Source organism: Pan troglodytes, chromosome 4, assembly GCF_028858775.2.
Source record: "Pan troglodytes isolate AG18354 chromosome 4, NHGRI_mPanTro3-v2.0_pri, whole genome shotgun sequence".
In the NCBI taxonomy this organism is placed as follows: Eukaryota; Metazoa; Chordata; class Mammalia; order Primates; family Hominidae; genus Pan; species Pan troglodytes.
Genome location: NC_072402.2, coordinates 80,590,361 through 80,617,241, shown reverse-complemented (window position 1 = coordinate 80,617,241; position 26,881 = coordinate 80,590,361). Strand labels below are relative to the sequence as shown.

At 43.6% G+C, this 26,881-nt stretch overlaps 1 protein-coding gene across 1 annotated transcript in view; it reads right to left on the bottom strand.

The window, feature by feature from the left end:
* GOLPH3 (golgi phosphoprotein 3) overlaps nucleotides 1–26,033 on the bottom strand; it is a 62,021-nt gene extending 35,988 nt beyond the window's left edge. The window contains exon 1 of the mRNA XM_517830.6: nucleotides 24,581–26,033. Within this exon, the coding sequence (XP_517830.1) occupies nucleotides 24,581–24,805 (225 nt within the window). The 5' untranslated portion in view covers nucleotides 24,806–26,033. The remainder of the gene's footprint in view (nucleotides 1–24,580) is intronic.
* Between the last annotated feature and the right edge of the window lie 848 nt (nucleotides 26,034–26,881).

The window sequence follows — 26,881 nt, the reverse complement described above, 5'->3', positions numbered from 1 at the left end:
AATTACCTAGTAAAATATCATCACCTTTTTACATTTGAAAAATCTGAGGTTTAGAGAAAGTAAGAAATATGACTACATTCACACTCTAGAGCAGTGATACCTCGAGCCCCAGAGCTGTGACTCTAGATACAGCACTTTTACTACTGCATCATACTGTAAGTATTTTAAGTTGAGGACATTTTGACAAGTCCTATGTAAGTTTTATATCAAGTCACTATAACATTTATTAGATACTGGCCTCTGCATTATTTTCTAAAAGCAGAAAATCATTCCCACTTGGGAGGCTGAGGCATAATGCTGCATAAAGCAAAAACTGTAATTATTTAAATTCTCAAAATAGACTGAGGTGGGAGGATCACTTGAGCCCAGGAGTTCAAGGCTGCAGTAAGCTATGATTATACAACTGCACTCTAGCCTGGGTGACAGAATGAGACTCTGGGGAAAAAAAAATTATTGGAAGTAATAAATTTCTATTTGTTTAATATACATTTTTATTATTAAAATAGAGACAGGGTATTGCTGTGTTGCCCAGGCTGGTCTCGAACTCCTGGACTCAGGCAATCCTCCTATCTTGGTCTCCCAAAGTGCTGGGATTACAGGCATGAGCCATCATACCCAGCTGGAAGTAATATATTTCAAGAATAATTTTAACTCAATAAACTCTACTGAGTGCCAAGACATTACTAAACAGAGGTGATAAAGACGACTAATATACAAAGGCATAGAATGAAAAGGAAGAAATAATAATTACAATTTCAATGTGATTATCATAATACTGATATAAATAAAATGGTGTCCCCTCACTCATTCTAAAGACAAACACTTGTGCAATACTAAGCATTGTGCTAGATGCTAGAGATACAATGGTAGGCAAAAAGGATGTGAGAGCAACTAAGAAGTTAGATTAAGGTGAAGAGTCTCACTAGGCAGTAAGAAATAACTAAGAATTGGCTGCTAGGTAGAAAAAGGCAGAGCCTTACATATAAGGATCCACTAACACAAACATGAAGACCTAAAAAAGTAATCATGGGCCGGGAGGAGTGGCTCACGCCTGTAATCCCAGCACTTTGGGAGGCCGAGGTGGGCAGATCACGAGGTCAGGAGATCGAGACCATCCTGGCTAACACGGTGAAACCCCGTCTCTACTAAAAATACAAAAAATTAGCCAGGTGTGGTGGCGGGCATCTGTAGTCCCAGCTACTCAGGAGGCTGAGGCAGAAGAATGGTGTGAACCTGAGAGGCGGAGGTTGCAGTGAGCCAAGATCGCACCACTGCACTTTAGCCTAGGCAACAGAGGGAGACTCCGTCTCAAAAAAAAAAAGTTAATCATGTGATTTCCAGACCATTAAAGAAAAAAGTAATGAAGACCCACAATATGACCATATTTTGTAACGCATACAGGTCTAATAAGATTACATAACATGTTCTATAATGCAGTCACTACAAATAATGAGACATCATTCTTCTGATTGTGTCATTTGAATTTTTTTCCATGAGCAGATACCATGTAAATCTGTATTTATCTGTGGGAAAGAGAGTTTCTGGGGTGCCAGTTGAGTTGGTCTCCCCTGTGTAAGACATCCATGGGGAGCCACAGGTGGCCTCTAAGAAGAAAAGTCTCCTTAGTGCCTTCATGTCTTTATGCCCCAAGGGCATAACCGCTCAGCAGCATTCCACAGGTTGCTGAGGGAGACAACACTCCCTTGAGGCAGTGGAGTATAATCAAACATCTTGGCTCCTCCTGAACCCGCTACCACCGGTAAGCTAAAGATCTTAAGTAGTTTGACACACGCCTTTGCTCATGGAAATTCACAGAAACTGCCACTGCTATACATTTTATTGAATGACTCACAAGTTCTCCTTCACTGATTAATCCTTTCTTCATCCCTTCCTCCCCCTCCCATCTGCCCTAAGAACAAACAGCTCCTTTGTCTCCGCCAGATTCTGGGTACCCACTGGGTGGTATGGGGCTGGTTTCCCTGGCATCTGGCACCCAACACGGGGCTCCCCATAATCTCTACAAATAATCCGGTGAAGAAATGCCAGAGCATGGAAAGTGGAGGACGACTGATGAAGGACGCCCGAGTACGTTTTCACTTCAGGCTCTACGGGTAAGTAGGGCATTTGGAGAATTCCAGGGTAACCTTGGGAAAATATGGATCAGGCTGAAAGTAAGTTTACTAATTACTTAAGCCTGGTGCAGCAGTTATTGCACCATGGGTGGGTAATTGTGAGTACCCAAAATCTCACATCTTTGTTCCATCTCATAGGAAAGCATTCTCCTTGGTTCCCGGAATATGGAACCATGGATGTAAAAGATTGGGACAAGGTTGCATCAGACTTAAAACGAGCTCAACAAGAGGGCCGCGATATTCCCTTCTCCACTTGGTCTGTGTGGTCGGCAATTAAAACAGCACTGGAGCCCTTCCACACTGAGGAGGAGGATGAGGAGTTTCAGGATGATATAGAGAAGTTTAATAATCAGGAGTCTGATGGCCAGCAAAGTGAACCATCACAGTCTAGTTTAAAAAAGGGGGAGAAACAGGAAGCTATACATGCTAACCTCCAAAAACTTAAGAAACAGTTCCACCTACTGCAGAAACAGTGCCACCTACTGCATCTTTATGGGAAGGTCCAGAATGGCCACCCCTGCCTCAGCCTTATGAATTTTTGGAATGGGAGCCTGAGACGCGGCTTGACGCTCCCACTGTTGCATGCCCTGCCATTAACTATGGCAAAGGGAAGCTTCAGGCTCACCCAACAGCCGATTATGGTGAGGGAATGATCCAGGCTTGTCCACCTGTAGTTATGGTAGAAGAATGCTGTGAGCCGGCCCAAATACAAATTACAGCACAGGGACAATCCAGGCATCCATTTGCCAAACATGAGAAATGGGGCATTTGGATGCTTGGCAGTTTCTGGCAATTATTTCGCCAGCTGAGGAGCCCAGAGAACACACTCAAGCACGCTGGGAGCCATTTCCTTTTAAAATATTAAAAGACTTAAGTGTACATATCCATCCTATCAACAACAACAAAAATGGCCAGGCACGGTGGCTCAGGCCTGTAATCCCAGCACTTTGGGAGGCCGAGACGGGCAGATCATGAGACCATCCTGGCTAACATGGTGAAACCCCGTCTCTACTAAAACTACAAAAGATGGCAGGCGCCTGCAGTCCCAGCTACTCAGGAGGCTGAGGCAGGAGACTCGCTTGAACATGGGAAGCACAGCTTGCGGTGAGCAGAGATCACGCCACTGCACTCCAATCTGGGTGACAGAATGAGACTCTGTCTCAAAAAATAAAATAAAATATTAAAAGACTTAAAGCAAGCAATTGGACAATATGGGCCAAATTCTCCTTATGTTCATTCCTTGTTACAATCTGTGGCTTATAACCGGCACTTCATACCTAGGGATTGGGAGTCATTAGCCCGATCCACCCTGTCCCCGTCTGAATTTCTCCAATTTAAAACCTGGTGGACAGATGAAGCAACAAATCAGGCACGCAGAAATGCTCAAGCCCAACCTCCCGTTAACATCACATCTGATCAATTGCTTGGAATCAGACAGGCATGGGATACTCTAAATCAACAGATGGTAATGAGTGATGAGGCTGTTGATCAGCTCAGAACTATATGCCTAAGAGCCTGGGAAAAAATTCACGACCCTGGTACTACTTATCCTTCTTTTAACTCAGTTCGACAGGGTCCAAGGGAGCCTTATCCAGATTTTATCACCTGTTTGCAAGACGCGGCTCAAAACACTATTTCAGATTCTCATGCCAGAAAAGTGATCGTTCAGCTGCTTGCTTATGAAAATGCTAATAGAGAATGTCAGGCAGCAATTAGACTTATCAAGGGAAAGGCAGATCCCAATGAGGAAAAAACTTTAAGTGAATATATTAAAGCCTGCGACGTCATTGTGGGGCACTTACATAGGGCCAGCTTCCTTGCTCAGGCAATGGCTGGACTAAGGGTAACAAAAAAACACATGAGTGTTCCCTGGATTTTGCTATAATTGTGGACAGATAGGACATACAAAAACAGAGTGTACAAAGAGCCAAAAAAGGCAAAACTCAGGAGGAAAAAGCAGGGAACCAGGTACCTGTCCTACATGTAAAAAAGGAAAACACTGGGCTAATCAATGTTATTCAAAGTTTGATAACAGCGGATAGCCCTTGCCGGGAAATGGACAGAGGGGCCAGCCCCAGGCCCTGATTCAAAACAGGGCATTCCCAATTCGGGATGGGACGTCCCCAACTCCAAACGGAATGTGTCCGGCCCAGTCTATCCCTGTACAAATGTACAACAATTGTCCCCCTTCACAGCTAAAAGTGGGGCAGTGGATTTATGCTGTACCAGAGCCGTATCCCTCCTTCCTGGGGAGCCTCTTAGGAAGGTCCAAACAGGAGTTTACGGCCCATTGCCAAATGGCATGGTAGGACTTATACTGGGAAGGTCCAGCTTAAACTTAAAGTGAATTCAAGTACATACTGGAGTAGTGGACTCTGACTGCCAGGGCGAAATTCAAATTATCTCCTCCACTGTTCCCTGGAGTGCTAATCAGGTAACAGAATAGCTCAACTGTTGCTTTTACCGTATGTTAAGTTAGGAGAAGGCTCAGAAAAAAGAACAGGAGGATTTGGAAGCACAAATTCAGCAGACAAGGCTGCCTACTGGGTAAATCAAGTCTCTGACAACAGACCTATTTGTATGGTCACTATTCAAAGAAAACAATTTGAGGGTCTGGTCGACAGAGGAGCAGATGTGTTGGTCACTGCTCTTTATCAATGGCCAAAAAACTGGCCCAAACAAAAGACCCCAGTGGGTCTTTTTGGGGTCAGAACTGCTTCAGATGTTTTCCAAAGTACTTTTACCTTACCGTGTCTTGGTCCAGAAGAACAGGAAGGCACAATACAACCTCTAATTACTCCCATTCCTGTTAACTTATGGGGGAGAGATCTGCTTCAGCAATGGGGCACAGAAATTTCAATCCCTTCTCCCCAGTACAGTCAAGCTAGTCAAAAAATAATGTCAAACATGGGCTATGTTCCTGGAAAAGGCCCAGGAAAACAGGAGACGGGCATTATTGAACCCATACAGGTTACCATAAAAAAATGACTGAAAAGGATTAGGTTACCATTTTTAGGGGTGGTCACTGTTGAGCCTCCAAATCCTAATCCCTTAAAATGAAAGACCCAAAATCCTGTTTGGGTTGAGTAGTGGCCACTTTCTCAGGAAAAATTAGGGGCCTTACAGGAATCAGTCAAAGAGCAATTAAACAAAGGAAACATTGGGCCCACATTTTCTCCATGGAATTTGCCAGTGTTTGTAATAAAGAAAAAATCTGGCAGATGGCGCATGCTAACCAACTTACGAGCAGTCAATGCAGTCATCCAGCCAATGGGGGCCCTGCAGCCAGGGCTTCCATCCCCCACCATGATTCCTAGAGACTGGCCATTAATAATTATAGATTCGAAGGACTGCTTTCTTACCATTCCTCTAGCAGAGTCTGATTCTGAGAAATTTGCTTTTACCCTGCCGCAGGGTATGCTGAATAGTCCTACTATTTGTCAAACTTTTGTGGGGAAGGCTATTCAACCTGCAAGAGATCAGTTTCCAGATTCCTATACCATTCATTATATGGATGATATATTGTGTGCAGCCAAAAATCGAGACCAACTTATCCAGGGTTATTCATATTTACAGGAGGTGGTAGCCAATGCTGGATTGCTCATAGCACCATATAAAATTCAAACGGCCACTCCTTTCCAATATTTGGGAATGCAGGTTCAGGAAAGGGCAATTAAACCCCAAAAGGTTCAAATTTGAAAAGACTCTGAAAACTTCTAAGGATTTTCAAAAATTGCTAGGGGATATCAATTGGATTTGACCTACTTTGGGAATCCCTACCTATGCTATATCTAATCTGTACTCTATCTTAAGAGGAGACCCTGCTCTCAATAGTAAATGAGAACTGACTCCTGAGGCTGCCAAAGAATTACAAATGATTGAAGAAAAAAATACGACAGTCCCAGGTTAATAGAATAGACTCAAGTTTATCATTACAGTTGTGTTCCCCACTCTCCATTCTCCTACAGGGGTTATAGTTCAGACAGAGGACTTAGTTGAATGGTCTTTTCTGTCTTACAATACTGTCAGAACACTCACAGTATACTTGGACCAGATCGCAATCTTGATTGGGCAAGCTCGCCTTAGAGTTGTTAAACTTTGTGGCTCAGATCCAGATAAGATTATAGTTCCAATGAACAAAAATCAGATTTGGCAAGCCTTTGTTAATTCAGTCAATTGGCAAATAAATTTAGCTGGCTTCATTGGAGTTCTTGACAATCATTATCCAAAAAACAAAATTTTTCAGTTTTTAAAGCTAACAACAGGGGTCCTTCCAAAAATTACCTGTAGTGCTCCATTGGAAGGAGCAGTGACTGTAGCAATGGAAAAGCAGCTTATGTAGGACCTAAAAACGGAATTATTCAAACTGACTTTCAATCGGCACAGAGGGCTGAATTACAGGCTGTTATAGCTGTTAGAAGACTTTAAGCAACCTGTAAATACTGTCTCCGATTCAGCTTATGACGTTCAAGCCACTCAATACATAGAAACTGCACTAATTAAATCACTTGTGGATGAACAACTTATCAGCTGTTTTCCTCTTTACAAAAGGCAGTGTGTGATCGCTGTTTTCCTTTCTGTATTATGCACATTCGAGCACACACTAATCTTCCTGGGCCCCTTGTAAGGGTTAACGATGAAGCTGATTTACTAGTTTCCATTGTGCTTACTAATGCCCAATATTTTCACTCCCTAACACATGTTAATGCAGCAGGACTTAAACAAAAATATCAAATTACTTGGAGACAGGCAAAGGACATTGTGCAACATTGTCCTCAATGCCAAGCACTACAACTGCCACATGAAGGGACTGGTGTTAACCCACGGGGATTAACCCCCAATATGTTGTGGCAAATGGACGTAACCCACGTACCTTCATTCGGGAAACTTTAATACGTTCATGTTACTATAGATACCTTTCGTATGGGAAACTTGCCAAACAGGTGAGGTGGCTGCTCATATTAAAAGACATTTACTTTCCTGGTAGGTCAAGAGATCGAGACCATCCTGGCTAACACGGTGAAACCCCGTCTCTACTAAAAATACAAAAAAAAATTAGCCGGGCATGGTGGCAGGTGCCTGTAGTCCCAGCTGAGACTGAGGAAGGAGAATGGCGTGAACCTGGGAAGCGGAGCATGCAATGAGCCAAGATCCCACCACTGCACTCCAAGCTGGGAGACACAACGAGACTCCGTCTCAAAAAAAAAAAAAAAAAAAAAACTTCGATTTGTTGTATACATGACCTCTAATTGGACAGTCCTATTGCAGAGTTGTGTTAAACCTCCTTTTATGTTGGCAGTGGGCAAAATTAACATCCTACCTGACTCTCAAACCATATCATGCCTCAACTGTCGTCTTTTTACCTGCATTAATTCTACCTTTAATAAAGATAATAGCATTTTACTGGTTAGGGCCCGAGAAGGAGTTTGGATATCTGTTTCCCTCAACAGACCTTGGGAGGCCTCTCTCTCCATACATATTATCACTGAAGTACTAAAAGGAATGCTTAATAGATCAAAGAGATTCATGTTTACTTTAATAGCTGTGATCATGGGCCTTATAGCTGTCACAGTTACTGCTGCTGCTGCTGGTGTTGCTTCGCACTCTTCTATTCAAACCGTAGGCTTTTTGGATAGTTGGCAGAAAAATTCTTCTAAGCTTTGGAATTCCCAAAGCCAAATAGATCAAAACTTTGCAAATCAAATTAATAATCTCCGTCAAACAGTAATTTGGATGGAAGATCAGATTATGAGCTTGGAGCATAGAATTCAAATGCAATGTGATTGGAATACTTCTGATTTTTGTATTACTCCTAGCTCTTATAATGCCACTGAACACCATTGGGAGACGATTAGACGTCACCTACAAGCAAAAGAAGTTAATTTAAAACTAGATATTGCTAAACTGAAAAAACAAGTCTTTGAGGCATCTCAGGCTCATCTCACCCTGTTGCCTGGAGCTGATATTCTTGCTGGAGATATTCTTGCTGGATGGCCCTTCTAATACCAATCCTTAAAGTGGATTAAAATCATACGTGGATCAACAATTCCCAATTTTATTTTAGTTTGTATCTGTTTATGCTGTTTGTTTTTAGTCTACAGATGCAGATGGCGCCTTGGGAGAGAAGCCAGACACCATGAACAAGCCATGATAGCAATGGCAGTTATTAATTAAAATAAAAATGAATAAAGACAAAAAAAGGGGGACATGTGGGAAAGAGAGTTTCTGGGGTGCCAGTTGAGTTGGTCTCCCCTGTGTGAGACACCCATGGGGAGCCATGGGCAGCCTCTGAGGAGAAAAGTCTCCTTATTGCCTTCATGTCTTTATGCCCTAAGAGCATAACCACTCAGTGGTATTCCACAGGTTGCTCAGGGAGATAACACTCCCTTGAAGCAGTGGAATATAATCAAACATCTTGGCTCCTCCTGAACCCACTACCACCCGTTTCAGTCCAGATAAGCTAAAGATCTTAAGTAGTTTAGACACACGCCTTTGCTCAGGGAAATTCAGAAACGCCACTGCTATACATCTTACTGAATGACTCACAAGTTCTCCTTCACTGATTAATCCTTTCTTCATCCCTTCCTCCCCCTCCCATCTGCCCTAAGAACAAAGAGCTTGTAAACCAATAAATTAGGCGGAGCCCGAGAGCTCTGGGCCATGAGCAAGCCTCCGATGCTCTGGTCCCCTGGACCCGCCTTTTAGACACTTATTCTGTCTCTTTCTAACTCCTTTGTCTTCGCGGGACTTGGGGTACCCGCTGGGTGTGGGGCTGGTTTCCCCAACATTTATCAACGTGAGAAGATGTTCACTATATGTAATTAAGAGAAAAAGGGTTACAAAGCAGTCTTAAGATACTTCCCCCATCCCTTTTTTTTTTTTTAAGTAAAATGGAACAAGGGCAAACTCATTTAAAACAAGACTGGAAGAATAATACATACCAAGATGTTACTTCCCAATTTCCTTCACTTGCCTTTCTTCAATTCATTCAGGAGTTGCTGTTTGAGACAGATTGTCACTCTGTTACCCAGGCTGGAGTGCAGTGGCGTGATCATGGCTCACTGCAACCTCAACCTCCTGGGCTCAAGTGATCATCCCACCTTAACCTGCCAAGTAGCTGGGACTAAAGGGATGCACCACCACACTTCACTCTTTTTTTTTTTTTTTTAATTTTTTGTAAAGACAGGGTCTCACTGTGTTACCCAGGCTGGTCTCGAAGTCATCTTCCCGCCTCAGCCTCCCAAAGTGTTGGAATTACAGGCGTGAGCTACTACATCTGGCTACTTTTTTTTTTTTTTTTAATGAAGACTGGGCATATCACTCCCCAAAAATCCATCAATGGTTTCCCAATGGCACTCAGTATGAAAATACAAAACCCTTAACCTGACTTGTAAGGCCTTGTGCGGTCTGGTCCTGTCTGACACTATCTCATGCCTTTCTCCCGGTCATCCCACTCCAGCCACCTAGACCAGCTTTCTGTTCCTCAAACAAAAACAAGCTCTTTCTCGCTTCAGGGCCTTGAGTATTCAAGACCTACTGTACTTCAGACCTATTTTACCAGTAGGTCTGTCTTCACTGGACTTGGTTCCTACTCATCCTGTGGGTCTCTGCCTTAAATACCATTTCCTTAGAAAGACTGTCCCTGTGCCCTCCCCCACACATCCATTCTCACACAGTATCTTCTAATTTTCCTTCACAACTATTAGTTTGTAATTACGCAAATACATACATACATCTGTTTATACATGCATCTGTCTTCCATAGCACAGTGCCTAGCATATAGCAGACAACAAATCAAAGTAGAATTCTGAATGAACACAAGGAGAACTATGGGTTTTATTTTTATTTTTTGCAATCTATATTTTCTAAATCTTTTTCTACAATTAGCATAGACAACTTGCTAATAATTAAGACAGTATTTCTACCCTACTGGTTCCTCAAACTCAAACCAATATTCTTCTCTCCTAAGCTTTAATGATTGTGAAATCCTAAGAATTCTTCTATAAAAAATCTTTCTGATCAATCCTGTTTGCTCTATCCAAGACCCGAGCACCAAATTTCACAAGTTCTAATAACCTCAAGCCTACTAACAATCTTCCTGTCTCCAGTTTTTCCATCTACCAATCCTTCCTGAACACAAAACAGTCTTCCAGCCAGGGCACAGTGGTTCACGCCTGTTATCCCAGCACTTTGGGAGGCCAGGGCAGGCAGACTGCTTGAGCCCAGGAGTTTGAGACTAGCTAGGGCAACATGACGAAGCCCCATCTCTACATAAAATACAAAAATTAGCCAAGCATGGTTGTGCACGCCTGTAGTCCCACTACTCAGAGGTTGACGTGGGAGGACCATTTGAGCCCGGAAAGCAGAGGCTGCAGTGAGTCAAGATTGCGCTGCTGCACGCCAGCCTGGGGTGACAGAGTGAGACCCTGTCTCAAAAAAATTAAATAAAAATAAACTTACAGCTTTCCTTCTACTCTCTTATATGTACCAGTCATGATTAAGACTACAGAGACTGTGAAAGGGAACCATACTTTACTTGTATAATGTTTCTAGCCCAGCACTTTGAAACTGCCCAGATCATAAAGGACCCTCAACTATTTGAGGACAAGCAGACAAAGAAGAGATTAATGGATAGGTGGGTGGATGGATAAATAGAACATTGTAAGTCCAAATTTTACAAACAATAATTTCTAAATATTTCACGTATCTTGTGAAAATCATTAAAATGTATGTGAAAACAATTTTCTAATTCAAAATTTCACAGAAGCCACCTTAAAAGAGTATTTGTGATAATCAAATAGAAGCTAATTCTGAAACTAATTTCCAGTCAGCTTCAAAACTGCTTTGTGATTAGAATTCCCTAGCAGGCTCTGTTCCAAGCCCTGGCTCCCCTACTCCCCCAGAATGGAATGCCCACACTTAAATAAATTTTGCAATGCCCAGCTCCACTCCCCTCTACTCCTTTCCCTCCCTGAACAGCCTCAGCCTAAATTACTACTTCCCCTGAACTGAACATTTAGTTTCTACTCCCCACCTAGCTCTTAAGACAGTACTACTGGACACTGTAATTCTAATTCTCAAGTCTCATCTCTCTGCTATTGGACTGTAAACTTGAAAAGGCTAGGACTTCTCATGTTACTTTTTATTTCTAAACCCATTTAACAAAAAGCTCTGCACCAAGTATAATCTTATAGTTCAGTGCAATTTTGCTAATTATTCGTCCCACATCTTTCCCCATTCTCAAGCCCCTTGGGGATGAGGCCTTAGTAGTCGAAGAACCTCACAATGAGGCGGAAATGAAAAACGATCAAATTAAAAGATAGACAAGAGGAAAAAAACTTCAATGAAATAAAAAAAGGGTTAAGAGCTACTGCCTTCTCCAAGAGACCGAGTCCTACCACCTTCAGTGAAGATCCTGGCCTTGAAGTCAGGCAGCAACCCTTCCACCTAAAAATAGGGTACCATCGGCCAGGCGCGGTAGCTCACACCTGTAATCCCAGCACTTTGGGAGGCCGAGGCGGGCGGACCACGAGGTCAGGAGATCGAGACCATCCTGGCTAACACAGTGAAACCCCGTCGCTACTAAAAATACAAAAAATTAGCCAGGCGTGGTGGCGGGTGCCTGTAGTCCCAGCTACTCGGGAGGCTGAGGCAGGAGAATGGCGTGAACCTGGGAGGCGGAGCTTGCAGTGAGCCGAGATAGCGCCACTGCACTCCAGCCTGGGTGACAGAGCGAGACTCCGTCTCAAAAAAAAAAAAAAAAAAAAATTGGGTGGCATCAAAAAGATAAGGTGAGGCTGGGCCCGGTGGTTCACATCTGTAATCCCAGCACTTTGGGAGGCCAAGGTGGGAGGATCACTTGAGCCCAGGAGTTTGAGACCAACTTGAGCAACACAGCAAAACCCCATCTCTACAAAAAATACAAAAAGTAGCCAGGTATGGTGGCGCACGCCTGTAGTCCCGGCTAGTTGGAAGGCTGAGGTGGGAGGGTCACCTGAGCCCAGCAAGTTTGAGGCTGCAGTGAGCAGAGATCATACCACTGGACTCCACCCTGGGTGACAGAGCATACCTTGTCTCAAAAAAAAAAAAAAAAAAAAAAAAAACCAAAGCTGAGAATATGGAAAGGTGGAGAGAACTGGTGACCACAAGGGCTGGAAGAGGTCAAGGCCTTTTGAGTTTTCTGATTTGGAGCATCAAGGCGTAATGAAACTTAATACTTATTGTGCACCAACTATCAGGCACTTTACATGTGCTATTTTATTTAATTGTCACTGGAGTCATTTTGGAGGCTTGGAGGCTACTGATACGTCTGGAGGCTAAGCAGTATCTGGAAAAGAGGAATCATGGAACCAATCCCAAGGATTCTTTAAGGAAGACTCTGGGCTTGACCTAAAAATCAGAAGTCGGGCCAGGCGCGGTGGCTCACGCCTGTAATCCCAGCACTTTGGGAGGCAGAGGCGGGCGGATCACGAGGTCAGGAGATCGAAACCATCCTGGCTAACACAGTGAGACCCCGCCTCTACTAAAAATACAAAAAATTAGCAGGGCATGGTGACGGGCGCCTGTAGTCCTAGCTACTCGGGAGGCTGAGGCAGGAGAATGGCGTGAACCCGGGAGGCGGAGCTTGCAGTGAGCCGAGATCGCACAACTGCACTCCAGCCTGGGCGACAGAGTGAGACTCCGTCTCAAAAAAGAAAAATAAATAAAAAATAAAAAAATAAAAATCAGAAGTCAAGTGGTACTTCAAGTTTCCAGATTTCCCAAACCAGTTTTGCCAGGAATTACAAAAAGAAAACTGACCAGAGGTTCAGAACAAAGGTAGAGATAAATACACCTACTATGTGCCCATAAAAATTAAAATTTTTAAGGCCAGGCGTGGTGGCTCACGCCTGTAATCCCAGCACTTTGGGAGGCCAAGGTGGGCGGATCACGAGGTCAGGAGATCGAGACCATCCTGGCTAACACGATGAAACCCCGTCTCAACTAAAAATACAAAAATTTAGCCAGGCGTCGTGGCGGGCCCCTGTAGTCCCAGCTACTCAGGAGGCTGAGGCAGGAGAATGGCATGAACCCGGGAGGCGGAGCTTGCAGTGAGCAGAGATTGGGCCACTGCACTCCAGCCTAGGCAACAGAGCAAGACTCCGTCTCAAAAAAAAAAAAAAAAAAATTAAAAATTTTAAAAAAATACAGGCATAGATGAGCATCTGAATTTGAGTAAAACGTTCAGTAAGCCCAGCATATAAAGTGCAAGAGAATCAAGAAATAGTAAAAATAGTGGAAATATTAAACACTTGTCACTTGTCAAGACCACTATAAACTTTAACTTACTTCTCTAGGCTAGGTAATTACCCATTTGCATTTGTTCAGCACCATGTGGTTTTCAAAGCACTCACATATGCCAACACATTGGATCCCTACAACTTAGAGGCTTTCGGACAGAACACAAAAGTAGGCCCGTGGCCGGGCGCGATGGCTCACGCCTGTAATCCCAGCACTTTGGGAGGCAGAGGCGGGCGGATCACGAGGTCAGGAGATCGAGATCATACTGGCTAACATGGTGAAACCCCGTCTCTACCAAAAATACAAAAAATTAGCCGGGTGTGGTGGCAGGCGCCTGTAGTCCCAGCTACTCGGGAGGCTGAGGCAGGAGAATGGCGTGAACCCGGGAGGCGGAGCTTGCAGTGAGCCAAGATTGCACCACTGCACTCCAGCCTGGGTGACAGAGCGAGACTCCGTCTCAAAAAATAAAAATAAAAAAGTAGGCCCATTTTGCCCAGGAGAAAACTAAGGTTCTAAAATTCAAAATATTTATTCTAATTCTTTCAACTACTCAAGGGCAAGGCTAGGTGTCAAGAACACAGCAGTCTTGCAGGTCCTGATCCAAAGCATCCTCCCTATGTACATCCTTACTGCACCTAACACATACTCCCATAAAAGTTAGTAACTCAGAAGAGGCAGGCAGGATAAATAAAGTTAATAATTCACTTTATTGAAATCATTCGCAAATCTGTCTTCTATGCAGACTGAATGCGCCTTAAAAGCAAAAAAGTTTTCTTTGTGGCCGGGGGCACAGCGGCTCACATCTGTGATCCCAGCACTTTGGGAGGCCAGGAGTTCAAGACCAGCTTGGCCAACATGGTGAAACCCCGTCTTTACTAAAAGTACAAACATTAGCTGGGCATGGTGGCATGTGCCTGTAATCCCAGCTACTTGGGAGGCTGAGACACAAGGATTGCTTGAACCCAGGAGGAGGAGGTTGCATGAGCCAAGATCATGCCACTGCACTCCAGTCTGGCGACAGAGCATGACTTGGTCTCAAAAATATATACATATATATATATTTTTTTCTTTGTAACCCCAGCATCTGGCAAAGGGAATGAATGGCACAGAGAAGCTGTTCAATACTTGGATTAAACGGAACATATAAATACTAAATAACCTCTGATTTCACTTCAGCTACACAACATGGTATAGACAAAAATTAAATGGTATACTCCATTCAGTGACTGAACTGAAATTTAAGTTCTTAAGTGTTATTTCTGAGGTTATTTTGTTAATACGGTATAAACTGTTTAGCATTTCCATTTAAGAAACTGGAACTAGAAAATGAAACCAGAGTAAAAATAACCATTAGCAACTTTTACATACAGTTTCTTAATTTCTTATCTGTCCCAGAAGGTAGTGGTAGAATACATTTGCCTATATATTATCAATAAAAATAACTTTTACCTTAAAACTTTAACTCATAAGTTCCTACATGCAGTTCAGTATGCTAAAATTGTTCCTCTTCCTACTGAACTACAAGCCAAATTCTATTGCAATAAAAATTCCTATCAGAGAAAAAGATTTCTAAACCTCAACTAAGCACAAGCTTATAATTTTCAATAGTGACTTATTTCAATGTTTCTCACCCTTTATTTCATCACTGTTCCCTTAAGAAGTACTTCCAGATTTTTTCCTCATTATCTTCTCCCCCATGAAATTTTAATATGATGGAATATACATATTTGTTTGTACACTGTAAGTGTGCCTTTTTATACATAAGAGGAGTAAGATTCTTTTTGAGACAGAGTCTCGCTCTGTTGCCCAGGCTGGAGTGCAGTGGCACAATATGGGCTCACTGCAAGCTCCGCCTCCCGGGTTCACGCCATTCTCCTGCCTCAGCCTCCCGAGTAGCTGGGACTACAGGAGCCCGCCAGCACGCCCAGCTAATTTCTTTGTATTTTTTTAGTAGAGACAGGCTTTCACCATGTTAGCCATGATGGTCTCCATCTCCTGACCTCGTGATCCGCCCGCCTCAACTCCCAAAGTGTTGGGATTACAGGGGTGAGCCACCGCGCCCGGCCAAGAGTACGATTCTTTCACTACCACGCCCAGAACCAAGTTTCACTCCCTTGGCAATGACATTACCACACTGGGAATACATAATTTACTTAATAAAGCCAGTAATCTACTTAATTAATAAAGTAAATGTATTAAGTAAATTTATTTAATAAGTAAATTTACTTTAATAAATAATATTAACTTACTTAATAAGGTAAATTATGTATTCTTTTTTTTTTTTTTTTTTTTTTTGAGATAGTCTTGCTCTGTTGCCCAGGCTGGAGTGCAGTGGCATGATCTTAGCTCACTGTAACCTCCACCTCCTGGGTTCATGTGATTCTCCTGCCTCAGCCTCCCGAGTAGCTGGGATTTCAGGTGCATACCACCCTGCCTGGCTAATTTTTGTATTTTTAGTAGAGATGGAGTTTCACCATGTTGGCCAGGCTGGTCGCTAACTCCCTGCCTCAGGTAATCCCCTTGCCTCAGCCTCCCAAAGTGCTGAGATTATAGGCATGAGCCACCACACCTGCCAGGGTTAGGTAAATTATGTATTCTTAATGTGAGTAATGTCATTGTACTGAGTGACTGCCAAATGCCAGCCTGAAATATATGACATCAAAAAATTATAGAACAGGCCAGGCAGGGTGGCTCATGTCTGTAATCCCAGCACTTTGGGAGGCCAACGTGGGTGGATCACATGAGGTCATGAGTTTGAGACCAGCCTGGCCAACATGGCGAAACCCTGTCTCTACTAAAAATACAAAAAGTATCCCTGTGTGGTGGTGAGCGCCTGTAAACCCAGCTACTCAGAAGGTTGAGGCAGGAGAATCGCTTGAACCCAGGAGGCAGAGGTTGAAGTGAGCATAGATTGCACCACTGCACTCCAGCCTGGGTAACAGAGCAAGACTCTGTCTCAGAAGAGAGAAAAAAAAAATTCTAGAACAGCAACATAATTTAGTTTTGTAGTTTACTATATGAGCTTTGACACACAGAACTAAAATGAATGAACTTGAAGACAGACATGTTCTTCAGTGAATTTGTACTTAGTAAAGGACCTCTCACAGAGCATGTGCTCAGTAAACATTTGATGAATGGATGAAAACTGTTAGAATCCTAGATGTGTGGTAATCCTAGATTAGAAGCAGTTATGCTGCTTCTAAATGTCATTTAGCAAGATGAGAACCTCTAGACAGGCCACAGAAATGTGGACTTCGTATCTCAAATCACTTAAAATTCAACTCGCTACAACCCTGGAAACCTGGAATTTTCTGTAGTTAATTTTCAGGAAGGAAAAAGAAAAGACGAAAACCTTAAGCTAAAACAAACAGTTCCTGTTTGGTAATTTTTAACCTTCCTGATTCACTAAATGCTTTGAGTATCTAATGAAAGCTCTGTCCTCTTTCCCCAAGAAAACACACAACTGCAGAGAATTCACAAAGTTTCTCAGCTCTGTTCACTCCAATTTAAGAACTTCTCCATTAAAGGAATATGTAACCCAAATACAATGCATTAAGTTTAAAAATAAGTAAATTTTTTTGTTGTTGTTTAAAATGTTATTCTTAAAAGTGACCAGAAACATCCTTTTTGGCAATACACTGTACTTTAATATTAGTTGTGTTTTTGCAGATGAGAGGTTTACCAAACAGGAAGAGAAATAGCCTATGTTCTAAATATATTTGTAATACCTAAGTCAAAAACCTCAAAATGTACTAGATTACATTGTAATACTGTACAATGCTATTAAAACAGGTTGCAGTCTTCCCAGCTTTGATAAGAGAAACCTGAAGCCAAAAACATCAATTTCAAAATGAAGCCAGGTTTCCACTTTTGGCACTTGTCAGGACACTTACTAAAAAGCAGCAGCATGGCCGGGAACAGTGGCTCGCGCCCAGCCCTTTGGGAAGGCGAGGTGGGAGGATCACTTGAGGTCAAGAGTTCGAGACCAGCCTGGCCAACATGGTGAAACCCCATCTCTACTAAAAATACAAAAATTAGCTGGGCATGGTGGCAGGCGCCTGTAATCCTAGCTACTTGGGAGGCTGAGGCAGGAGAATCACTTGAACCCAGGAGGCGGAGTTGCAGTGGGCCAAGACGGTGCCATTGCACTTCAGCCTGAGTGATAAAAGCAAGACTCCATCTTAAAAAAAAAAAAAAAAGCAGGAGGAGGAGAAGCACTGTCTTTTTGTGCTGCTTCAAAGGGAGACTCACAACATGAAGATAAATCCTCTAAACAAAGACTACAGCATAGTTTTATACTATTTAATCTGATTAATGGCAGTAGAAAAGTTATGCTGTTAGAAGGGGGGGGGGAAGTTTGCAAAGACATAAAAAAGTGTACAGCCAAAAGCTTAACATTATGTACCAGAACAAGCATAATGCCTGATGCCTCCAGGGTATTTAAGATTTACATGTAAGATGATATTATAAAAGTGTATTTCTTTAAATATCAGAAAAATCCCCCAAATATTTCAAAATCTATCAAAATAACTTCAAAATACAATTCTTTTGTTTTGTTTTGTCTTTTGAGATGGAGTTCCACTCTTGTCGCCCAGGCTGGAGTGCAGTGGCGCAATCTTGGCTCACTGCAACCTCCGCCTCTCAGGTTCAAGTGATTCTCCTGCCTCAGCCTCCCGAGTAGCTGGGATTACAGGTGCTCGCCACCATGTCTGGCTAATTTTTATATTTTTAATAGAGACAGGGGTTCACCATGTTGGCCAGGCTTGTCTTGAACTCCTGACCTCAGGTGATCCATCCACCTCGGCTTCCCAAAGTACTGGGATTACAGGCGTGAGCCACCGCACCCAGCCTTCAAAATACAATTCTAAAACGTAATTCAAATGCTCCATACAAGAACTCTCAGGTAGTCCAAAATTAACAAATATCAAATATTAGTATAACTTATGAGTTAGTGAATATTTTGACCATATTGTAAAAGAATCCCAAAGCACTAAAAAGTAATTTCAACAGTATAAAATCTTGTTGAAAAGGTATAATAAGCAGACCAGGCGTGGTGGCTCACACCTGTAATCCCAGAACTTTGGGAGGCCAAGGCGGGAAGATTGCTTGAGGCCAGGAGTTCGAGACTAGGCACCATAGTGAGACCACGTCTCTACAAAAAAAAATTTTTTTTTTTAATTAGCTGGGCATGATAGGGTGCGCCTATAGTCCCAGCTATTCAGGAGACTGAGGAGGGAGGATTGCTTGAGTTCAGGAGGTCGAGGTTGCAATGAGCCATGATCACACCACCACACTCCAGTCTGGAAGACAAAGCTAGGCCCTGTCTCAAAAGAAAAAAAAGTACAATCAAATAGTTTAATGAACTTCAAAAGTAATTTCTGAGATCCTGTATATCTCATACCTGTGTTTAAACACCTGAAAAAAATAGATAAAAATTCAAAACTTCAAAAAATATGAAGGAAATATCATTTGTATTAGAAACAATGAAAATTCATTAAAAACTCAGAAGCCTTTATTATATTTTAAATTACTAAAACTCAGCACATCTGGAAATTCTGAATACTTGTTGACTGAATTTCTGATTTACAGATTTGATATGTAGAGATGGTGGACATCACCACACGTATAGAAAGGAAAACAATTTTTGTTAAGTTATACATCTTCATCACTATTATACTTCAAAGTAGTAACCTTGGGAACCTTATTCCAAAAATGGAAAACATCTTTGGAGCCTGTGTAAAAGCCACACAAAAGTCAGTTCTATCATTTTGGTTAATCTTAAGTATTTTACCCCATTACATATTATTTACCTCAAGTACCTACTTATTTTTCAAGACATAGAGTTAAGTTACTGTATTACAGTTCTTGTCTACAAGCATTAGAAACATTAGTAACTGACTCTGGCTATCTTTAAAAAGCAACTTTACTGGAAGGCTGTTGAAACTCACAACACTGAAAGATGACTGGAAAATCAGACCGGAAAAAAACAGTGCCAACAGACCAGAGAAAGCAGCTCAAAGAACCATGCCAAAGAACAGTCTGATCCACACGCTGACATGACTCTGGAAAGGTCTCCAAAAAACCCTACAGCTCATTATTCTCTCAAGATCCAAAGCCCTGAAAGAAAACATATGATTGGACAAGTCTGGCTGCATGACAAAACAGCAGGGGAATAATATGATTCAAGAATGCATCCTAGAGCCGGTCGCAGTAATCCCAACACTTTGGGAGGCTGAGGCGGGAGGATCACTTGAGGCCAGGAGTTCGAGGCTGCAGTGAGCTATGATCTCGCCACTGTACTCTAGCCTGGCGACACAGCACAATCTGTCTTAAAACAAAAAACAAAACAAAAAAACAGGTGCGGTGGCTCATGCCTCTAATACCTGCACTTTGGGAGACTGAAGCGGGAGGATCACTTGATCCCAGGAGTTCAAGACCAGCCTGAGCCATGTGGTGAAATCCCTGTCTTTATAAAAAAAAATTTTTTTTAATTAGCTGGGCATGGTGGTGTGTGCCTGTGGTCCTAGCTCCTTGGGAAGCTGAGGCAGGAGGATCACTTTAGCCCAAGAGGTTGAGGCTGCAGTGAGCCAAGATCGCACCACTGCACTCCAGCCTGGGTGACAGAGAAAGACCCTGTCTCAAAAAAAGGCAACACACTATGGGGAAACCCTAAAGTAATACAAAATAAAGCAAAGACCTGGGGAGGAGTTAATAAACGTCCACAGCAGTACAATCAGAACCATCATATGGAATGACTATTTTTCCATTATACATGAAAACACTGAAGCTCAGAAGGCTTAAATTATATGTAAAAGCCAAAGAATACACTTTGGACAGGACTATAAAGCCTCTCTCTGCTTCTGCTGTTCCATAGGCATACTCCAAATTATACTTGGCCACTGAAAATAATTAAATCTAACCTTAAAAGACTAAGATTTGCCACCAACGAAGACATTCAAATATATATGACACCAGTTATTTGTGGTAATTCTCAATAAAGCATCCTGAAAATATTCTATGGAAAGCATCTATGGAATAAACACACACAGGGAAAGGAAAATACCTGGCACTTTTGCTGTCCCTCCCCCTCAAACACTGGGGCAATTAAAGAAATACTGCTAATTACTTGGCAGTTGAATTTAGGTGTAAACTATCTGCCATCCTTATTGTGGTCTTTAAAGAGTTACTTAAATACTTATGCACTGATTCTCTGCCCAAGTGAGCATGAAAATCTTCTGAGGGGCCTAGGCATCCCTGTTTTATAAAAGCAAAAAACAAATATCATTGGTTAAAAAAAAAAAATCTGAAATGTGTAAAGAAAAAAAAAATCAATCACAATGACTTTAGACTCACTCCTAACAGGTAATCTGAAGCCAGACCATCTGCTTATTCAAAAACTGAACCTTCTGTTCAGCAAAAAAGAGAGGGAGACTTGACTCAGAATATGTCAAAGTAATTTTGTAAATATTATAGATTATAAACATGTTAAAAATAAATTGGTAAGACAATAAGAACAAAGGACAACCTCACACGATATGGATGAATCTCACATTGAACAAAAAGCAGACACAAAGTACAAAAAACTAGGCAAAATTAATCTATGCTGAATTCTAATATTAAGCCAGTGGTTACCCCTGAGGAATGGGTAGTGACTGGAAAGATACTCAAGTGGAGGGCTAGGGCTTCTGTTTCTTGCTCTAGGTACTGGTTTAACAAGTATATTCACATAAGGTTATTAGCTCACATATATAAAATATTTCCAACATTAATGATTTGCTTAAATGTAAAGTTTATCTTTTAAAGTTCTTAGGAGAATCCAGACATTAAAAAGATAAATGCTAAAGTAAAAATCAGTTAAAGCAATGAGTTAGCATAAACGCCTGGGCTCAGGGTAATACAGCAATTCCTGCCTCCTAAAAAGAGTACTATAGGTTAAAAACATGGTGGCGAGCCTCCCAAGGGAAAAACATACGAACAGATAAGTTGACAGGGCTGGTTATTAGAGTGTAAATACATGATGAGTTGGCTTGATGGCATGCACCTTGTATTCCCAGCTACTCAGGGCGGATCACTTGAGCCCAGGAGTTTGAGTGCAGCCTGGGCAACATCTTGAGACCTCCATCTCTTAAAAAAAAAAATTTTAAAGATGTGATGAAAGGAAAAAATATATAGGCTAATCCCTAAAACCAAAACCTAAAGCAATACAAAATCCCAGTAGTCTCAACCCCACCACCCCTCAACTCTCTGGACTTGCCTAAAAAAAAAAGAGAAAAAATTTCCCCATGTGGTTGCTGAAATCAGGAAGAAATGCTCACAATAAGCTAGCAAGCATCTGGACCTTAGCCATGACTAGCAAAGTATAATGAGTGACTCTTGATGCAAAATAAACAAAACACATGGTTTCAATTACCTGCCAAAGAACTTTAAATTGTTTAAATTATGTGAGTACGGTTAAACTTCAACAAATTATTTAGATTATCTTCTTGAGACCCAATCACCGAAAAACAGCATGTTAATATGCTTCACCTTAAACATTTAGAGCAAAGGTGTCCAACCTTTTGGCTTCCCTGGGCCACACTGGAAGAACTGTCTTGGGCCATATATAAAATACACTAACACTAGCAATAGCTGATAAGCTTTAAAAAAAAAAAAATTGCAAAAAAAAATCTCATAATGTTTTAAGAAAGTTTACCAATTTATGTTGGGCCGCATTTAAAGCCATCCTGGGCCACATTTGGCCCGCAGGTTGGACAAGCTTGATTTAGAGTAACATGTACTTGAAAAAACAAATAGGTATTTCCTCACTATAATTTCTCAGTGTGACTCAGAACACCAAAAGCTTATTTTTTAGTTTTTTTTTTTTTAGGTTTTTGTTTTCCACCGAGTTTTATCCACACGGAAAACTCTCAAAAACTATAAACCAAAATGTTCACTCAAGAATGTTTTAATTTTGCTTTTTTTTTTTTTGTATTTTCTAAAATGTCTATAATAATGTTATTTTTGTCCAAAAAGAAAAATGTTTATGGCCGGGCGTGGTGGCTCAAACCTGTAATCTCAGCACTTTGGGAGGCCGAGGCGAGTGGATCACTTGAGGTCAGGAGTTCAAAAGCAGCCTGACAAACATGGTGAAACCCCGTCTCTACTAAAAATAAAAACATTAGCAGGGCGTGGTGGTGCATGCCTGTAATCCTAGCTACTTGGGAGGCTGAGGCAGGAGAATCGCTTGAACCCGGGAGGGGGAGGTTGCAGTGAGCCCAGATGGCGCCACTGCACTCCAGGCCTGGGCGACAGAGCGAGATTCCGTCTAAAAAAAGAAAAAAAAAAAAGACAAATGTTTATAATCAAGATTTCCAATTTTGAAACCTAAAGCTGAATATTTTCTAAAAATTACATTACTAGGACGCTATACACCTAGTTTACTTTTTCATCCAAAGAACAAGGAACTGCACATACAGCCTGCTTTATCATCACAACTCAATCATTAAACAAGTACAGCAGCCCTTTCACAGCCAGAGGAACATCAACTTTTTTCAAGGTTACTGTTATTAAAACCTGAGAAATGGGAAACCAAGATATGGCAAATGCCCCAGACGTATCTATCAAGCTAACCGTTAGTTCATTAGATTTCTAAATAAGAAAGGTCCATAAACAGTCCATATAAAACTCGCCTATATCTAGTAAGTTTCAGTGACCAAGAAAGATTACGTTGTTTTGTAAGACTTTTTTTTTTTTTTGCCCACCTTCCTGAATTTGGAAAACTTTCTTAAAATCAGGCCTGGGCGCGGTGGCTCAAGCCTGTAATTTCAGCACTTTGGGAGGCCGAGGCAGGCGGATCACTAGGTCAAGAGATCGAGACCATCCTGGCCAACATGGTGAAACCCCGTCTCTACTAAAGGTATGAAAATTAGCTGGGCATGGCGGCGCACGTCTGTAGTGCCGGCTACTCGGGAGGCTGAGGCAGGAAAATCGCTTGAACCCGGGAGGCGGAGTTTGCAGTGAGTGGAGATCGCGCCACTGCACTCCAGCCTGGGCGACAAACTGAGGCTCCGTCTCAAAAACAAAACAAAACAAAAATACAAAATTAGCCGGGCATGGTGGCGCATGCCTGCCTCAGGAGGCTGAGGCAGGAGAATCGCTTGAACCCGGGAGGCGGAGATTTCGGTAAGCCGAGATCGCGGCATTGCACTCCAGCCTGGGCAACACGAGCGAAACTCCGTCTCCACATAAATAAATAATGATTTTTGTAGGCAAATATAACAAATACAGCAAAACGTCATAGAATCTAGAAAGAGTATATATGCATATGTATCTATCACTTTTTCAACTTTTCTGTGTGTGAAAATTTTGGACACTGAAGTGAAAATAAACGCTTTCAAAGTCAGAATACAAAGAATTATCTATTGCAACTTCAACCCACCTGAAGCTTTTGAGGCCTTTGATCAACTCACAAACCTACATTTCAAGCACTCGATGAAAAAGCCCTTTCTTAAGACGGCAAGACTTTGAGATTCATCAACTGATAAAATATAAAAGCGATACTAAAAATAATCTCTCACCTAATGCAAGTTCACCTAGAAAGTCATTTACCAGGAGGTTTCATGAGAAATTTGACTTAACTTTACTCAGTAAAAGAGCTTTTCCCTCTATTACCACTTCGCCTACGTTTTTCGTAATTCCCAACAGTAAGCTTTAACTGAAGAAGAAGAAAAAAAAACATCCCCAGCAAGCAGATCCGGGCACCCCTCCCAGGTCCTAAAGCCTGCAAAAACCAAAAGAGTTCGTGGCGCTGGTGGCTCCAGCTGTTAGTTTCCCGGGCAGTCTCCGGGTTGGGTTTGCACCCTGGGGTCTACACGGGTTAAAAACGCGGAAAAAAGGCGACGAAGAAATACAAACTGCCAGGGTGTCGAAATGAAAGGAGCGACTGTGAAAGGGGTAAGGAAAAATCCAAGCCATCTCTACGGGGAGGATCCAGAAAGCACCAGCCGCGCCAGGGGATCAACCAACTCCGACACCGCTCGGCGTCAGCTGGGCGCCACCAGGCGCGGACTTCGGAGCGAGGGCAGGTGCGCGGGCCGGAAGCCTCGGGCGCTCACCTGGCACCTACCTGGAGCTCACCTGGCGCCCGGGCCCCGCGCCGCCGCCCCCCGCCCAGCCCGCCGCGCCCGCACCTCGCGGTCCTTGAGGCCCAGCAGAAGCACTTCCTCCATCAGGGTCAGCCGCGTTTCCTTGGAGTCGCCCTTGTCGTCGTCGTCCTGCTCGTCGCGGCGGCTCTGCGCGTCGTCCTCGCTGCTGCCGGCGCCGCCGCCCGCCGCCCGCTCCTTGTCGGCGGCGTTGCGGGAGGCCTCGGTGCGCCGCTGCACCAGGCCGGAGCTGCGCTGGGTCAGCGAGGTCATGGCTCCCCCCGAGGCGCCGAGCCGGGCCGAGAGGGTCGCGGGACCGACCGGGTCGCCCTCCTCCTCCCCGCGCGGCCTCCGACCCGGGTTTCCGTGTTAAATCCGGACGCCGGGGCGAGGTCCGTCGGCAGCGGGGCCGGGGGCAGTCATGAGGAAACAGGTCAGGGCGAAGCGGGCTGGCCGGGCGTCGGCGGGGCAGGAGAGGAGCGCCTTCCTGCCTGTGGCCGCAGCCCCCGAAACACCCCGAGCTCCAAGGCGGAGGCGGCGGCGGCGCCTTTCCAATATGGCGGCCCCGGCTGACGTCACCGGAGGATGTGGCAGAGTCGGCGCGGGAGAGCTGGGCCGGGAGGCGCCGGAAGCGGCGGCCGGGGATCCGCTGCCACTGCAGCCTACACCCTTCCCGGCCCTCGGTGCTTGTCTTTTCTTTGGCGTTCCTGCGCCCCCTGACCCGCGGTCCTGCAGTCCTGCTCCCGTGACGTGCCCTCCCTCCTTCCGTTCCCCGTTTCCCCTTCACTACCCAGGGCTGGAGCCTGAACCTGGCGGGGCCCCCCGTGAATGGAAGAGCCTGGGCCACGCGAAGGTGGACCCCACTCAGCCTCCAGCCGTGCCCTCCGCGCCCCAGACACCGCCGTCTTCGGAGGCGACTCCGCGGTCGTGCGGACGGGGTCCCATTTGGACTCCGGGGTCTGCAGGATCGGCAGGAAGGACTTTGCTCTCTGCTGCTGGGCGGGGAGGGGTACGCTGTCTGCCGGGACTCCCTAACCCTTTAGAAGGAGCAAGTGCGTCCAAATGGTTTGAAAGTGGACCTTTATTGTTTTCCAGGAGTAAGAAGATAGAACAGTTGACCAGTTTTGTTTGTAAAACTTCTTTCCTTGCCTCGGACTTGTGCTATAAAGTGACCAGGGCGTAGTGAGTACAGTTAGTACCGCACACGTTAGCACGCTCGACCTTAACGATCTTTTTATAGATACAATAAACCTGCAGCGTTTCATGCCACGTCTTTGTACGCATCGGATGTCTCTCCGTGTAGTTACTAGGTGAAATCCTCTTGGCGTGCGCAAATTAGGTTAAAAAAATAGCTGTCAAACCTGAGACAGGAGTTGGAGGAGTAGAGGGTGGCGCTTGTTAAGTGAAACATTTAACCAGGAATGGTATTGTGTGCCATCCTGTATTAAACAATGTATGGACAGAGTGGAACAACAGCAAAGCAAAAAATAAAAATTTTTTTAAAAAAGTGATCATGGGCTGTGGCTAAAGAGTGCTTTAGATGGATTCTTCTCTTCCACAAATCCATTATCCAGAACTGCTGCTGCCTACCATCCCATGCCCTGGAAAGTGACAGTGCTAAATGAGGGGAAGAGAGGGTCCAGGGGGCGCACCAAGTAGACCTTCCCTTTTTCCCACCTGTCTTGGTGAAGGTCGATTTCACCTCAACCAATTTCTCCCATTCACACCCTCTTTTTTTTTTTTTTTTTGAGACGGAGTCTTGCTCTGTTGCCCAGGCTGGGGTGCAGTGGCACGATCTCGGCTCACTGCAAGCTCTGCCTCCCGGGTTCATGCCATTCTCCTGCCTCAGCCTCCTGAGTAGCTGGACTACAGGCGCCCGCCACCACGCCTGGCTAATTTTTTCTATTTTTAGTGGAGACGGGGTTTCACCGTGTTAGCCAGGATGGTCTCGATCACCTGACCTCGTGATCCGCCGGCCTTGGCCTCCCAAAGTGCTGGGATTACAGGCGTGAGCCACCGCGCCCAGCCCACACCCTCTTTGGACCTTTTTTCTTCATCTTTTCTGATTTTACCAAATGTTGTAGCTTGAAATGTTTCTTTGTAAAATAAATGTAATTAATTTATTATTTGAAAAAAGTTAATCAGGAGTAGTGGCCCACATCTGTAGTCCCAGGTCTTCGGGAGGCTGAGGCAGGAGAACCGCTTGAGCCCAGAATTTGAGGCTGCCATGAGGGTGATCGTGCCACTGCACACCAGCCTGGGAGACAGAGCAAGACCCTGTCTCAAAAAAAAAAAAAAAAAAAATGGCTGGGCGCGTTGGCTCACGCCTGTAATCCTAGCACTTTGGAA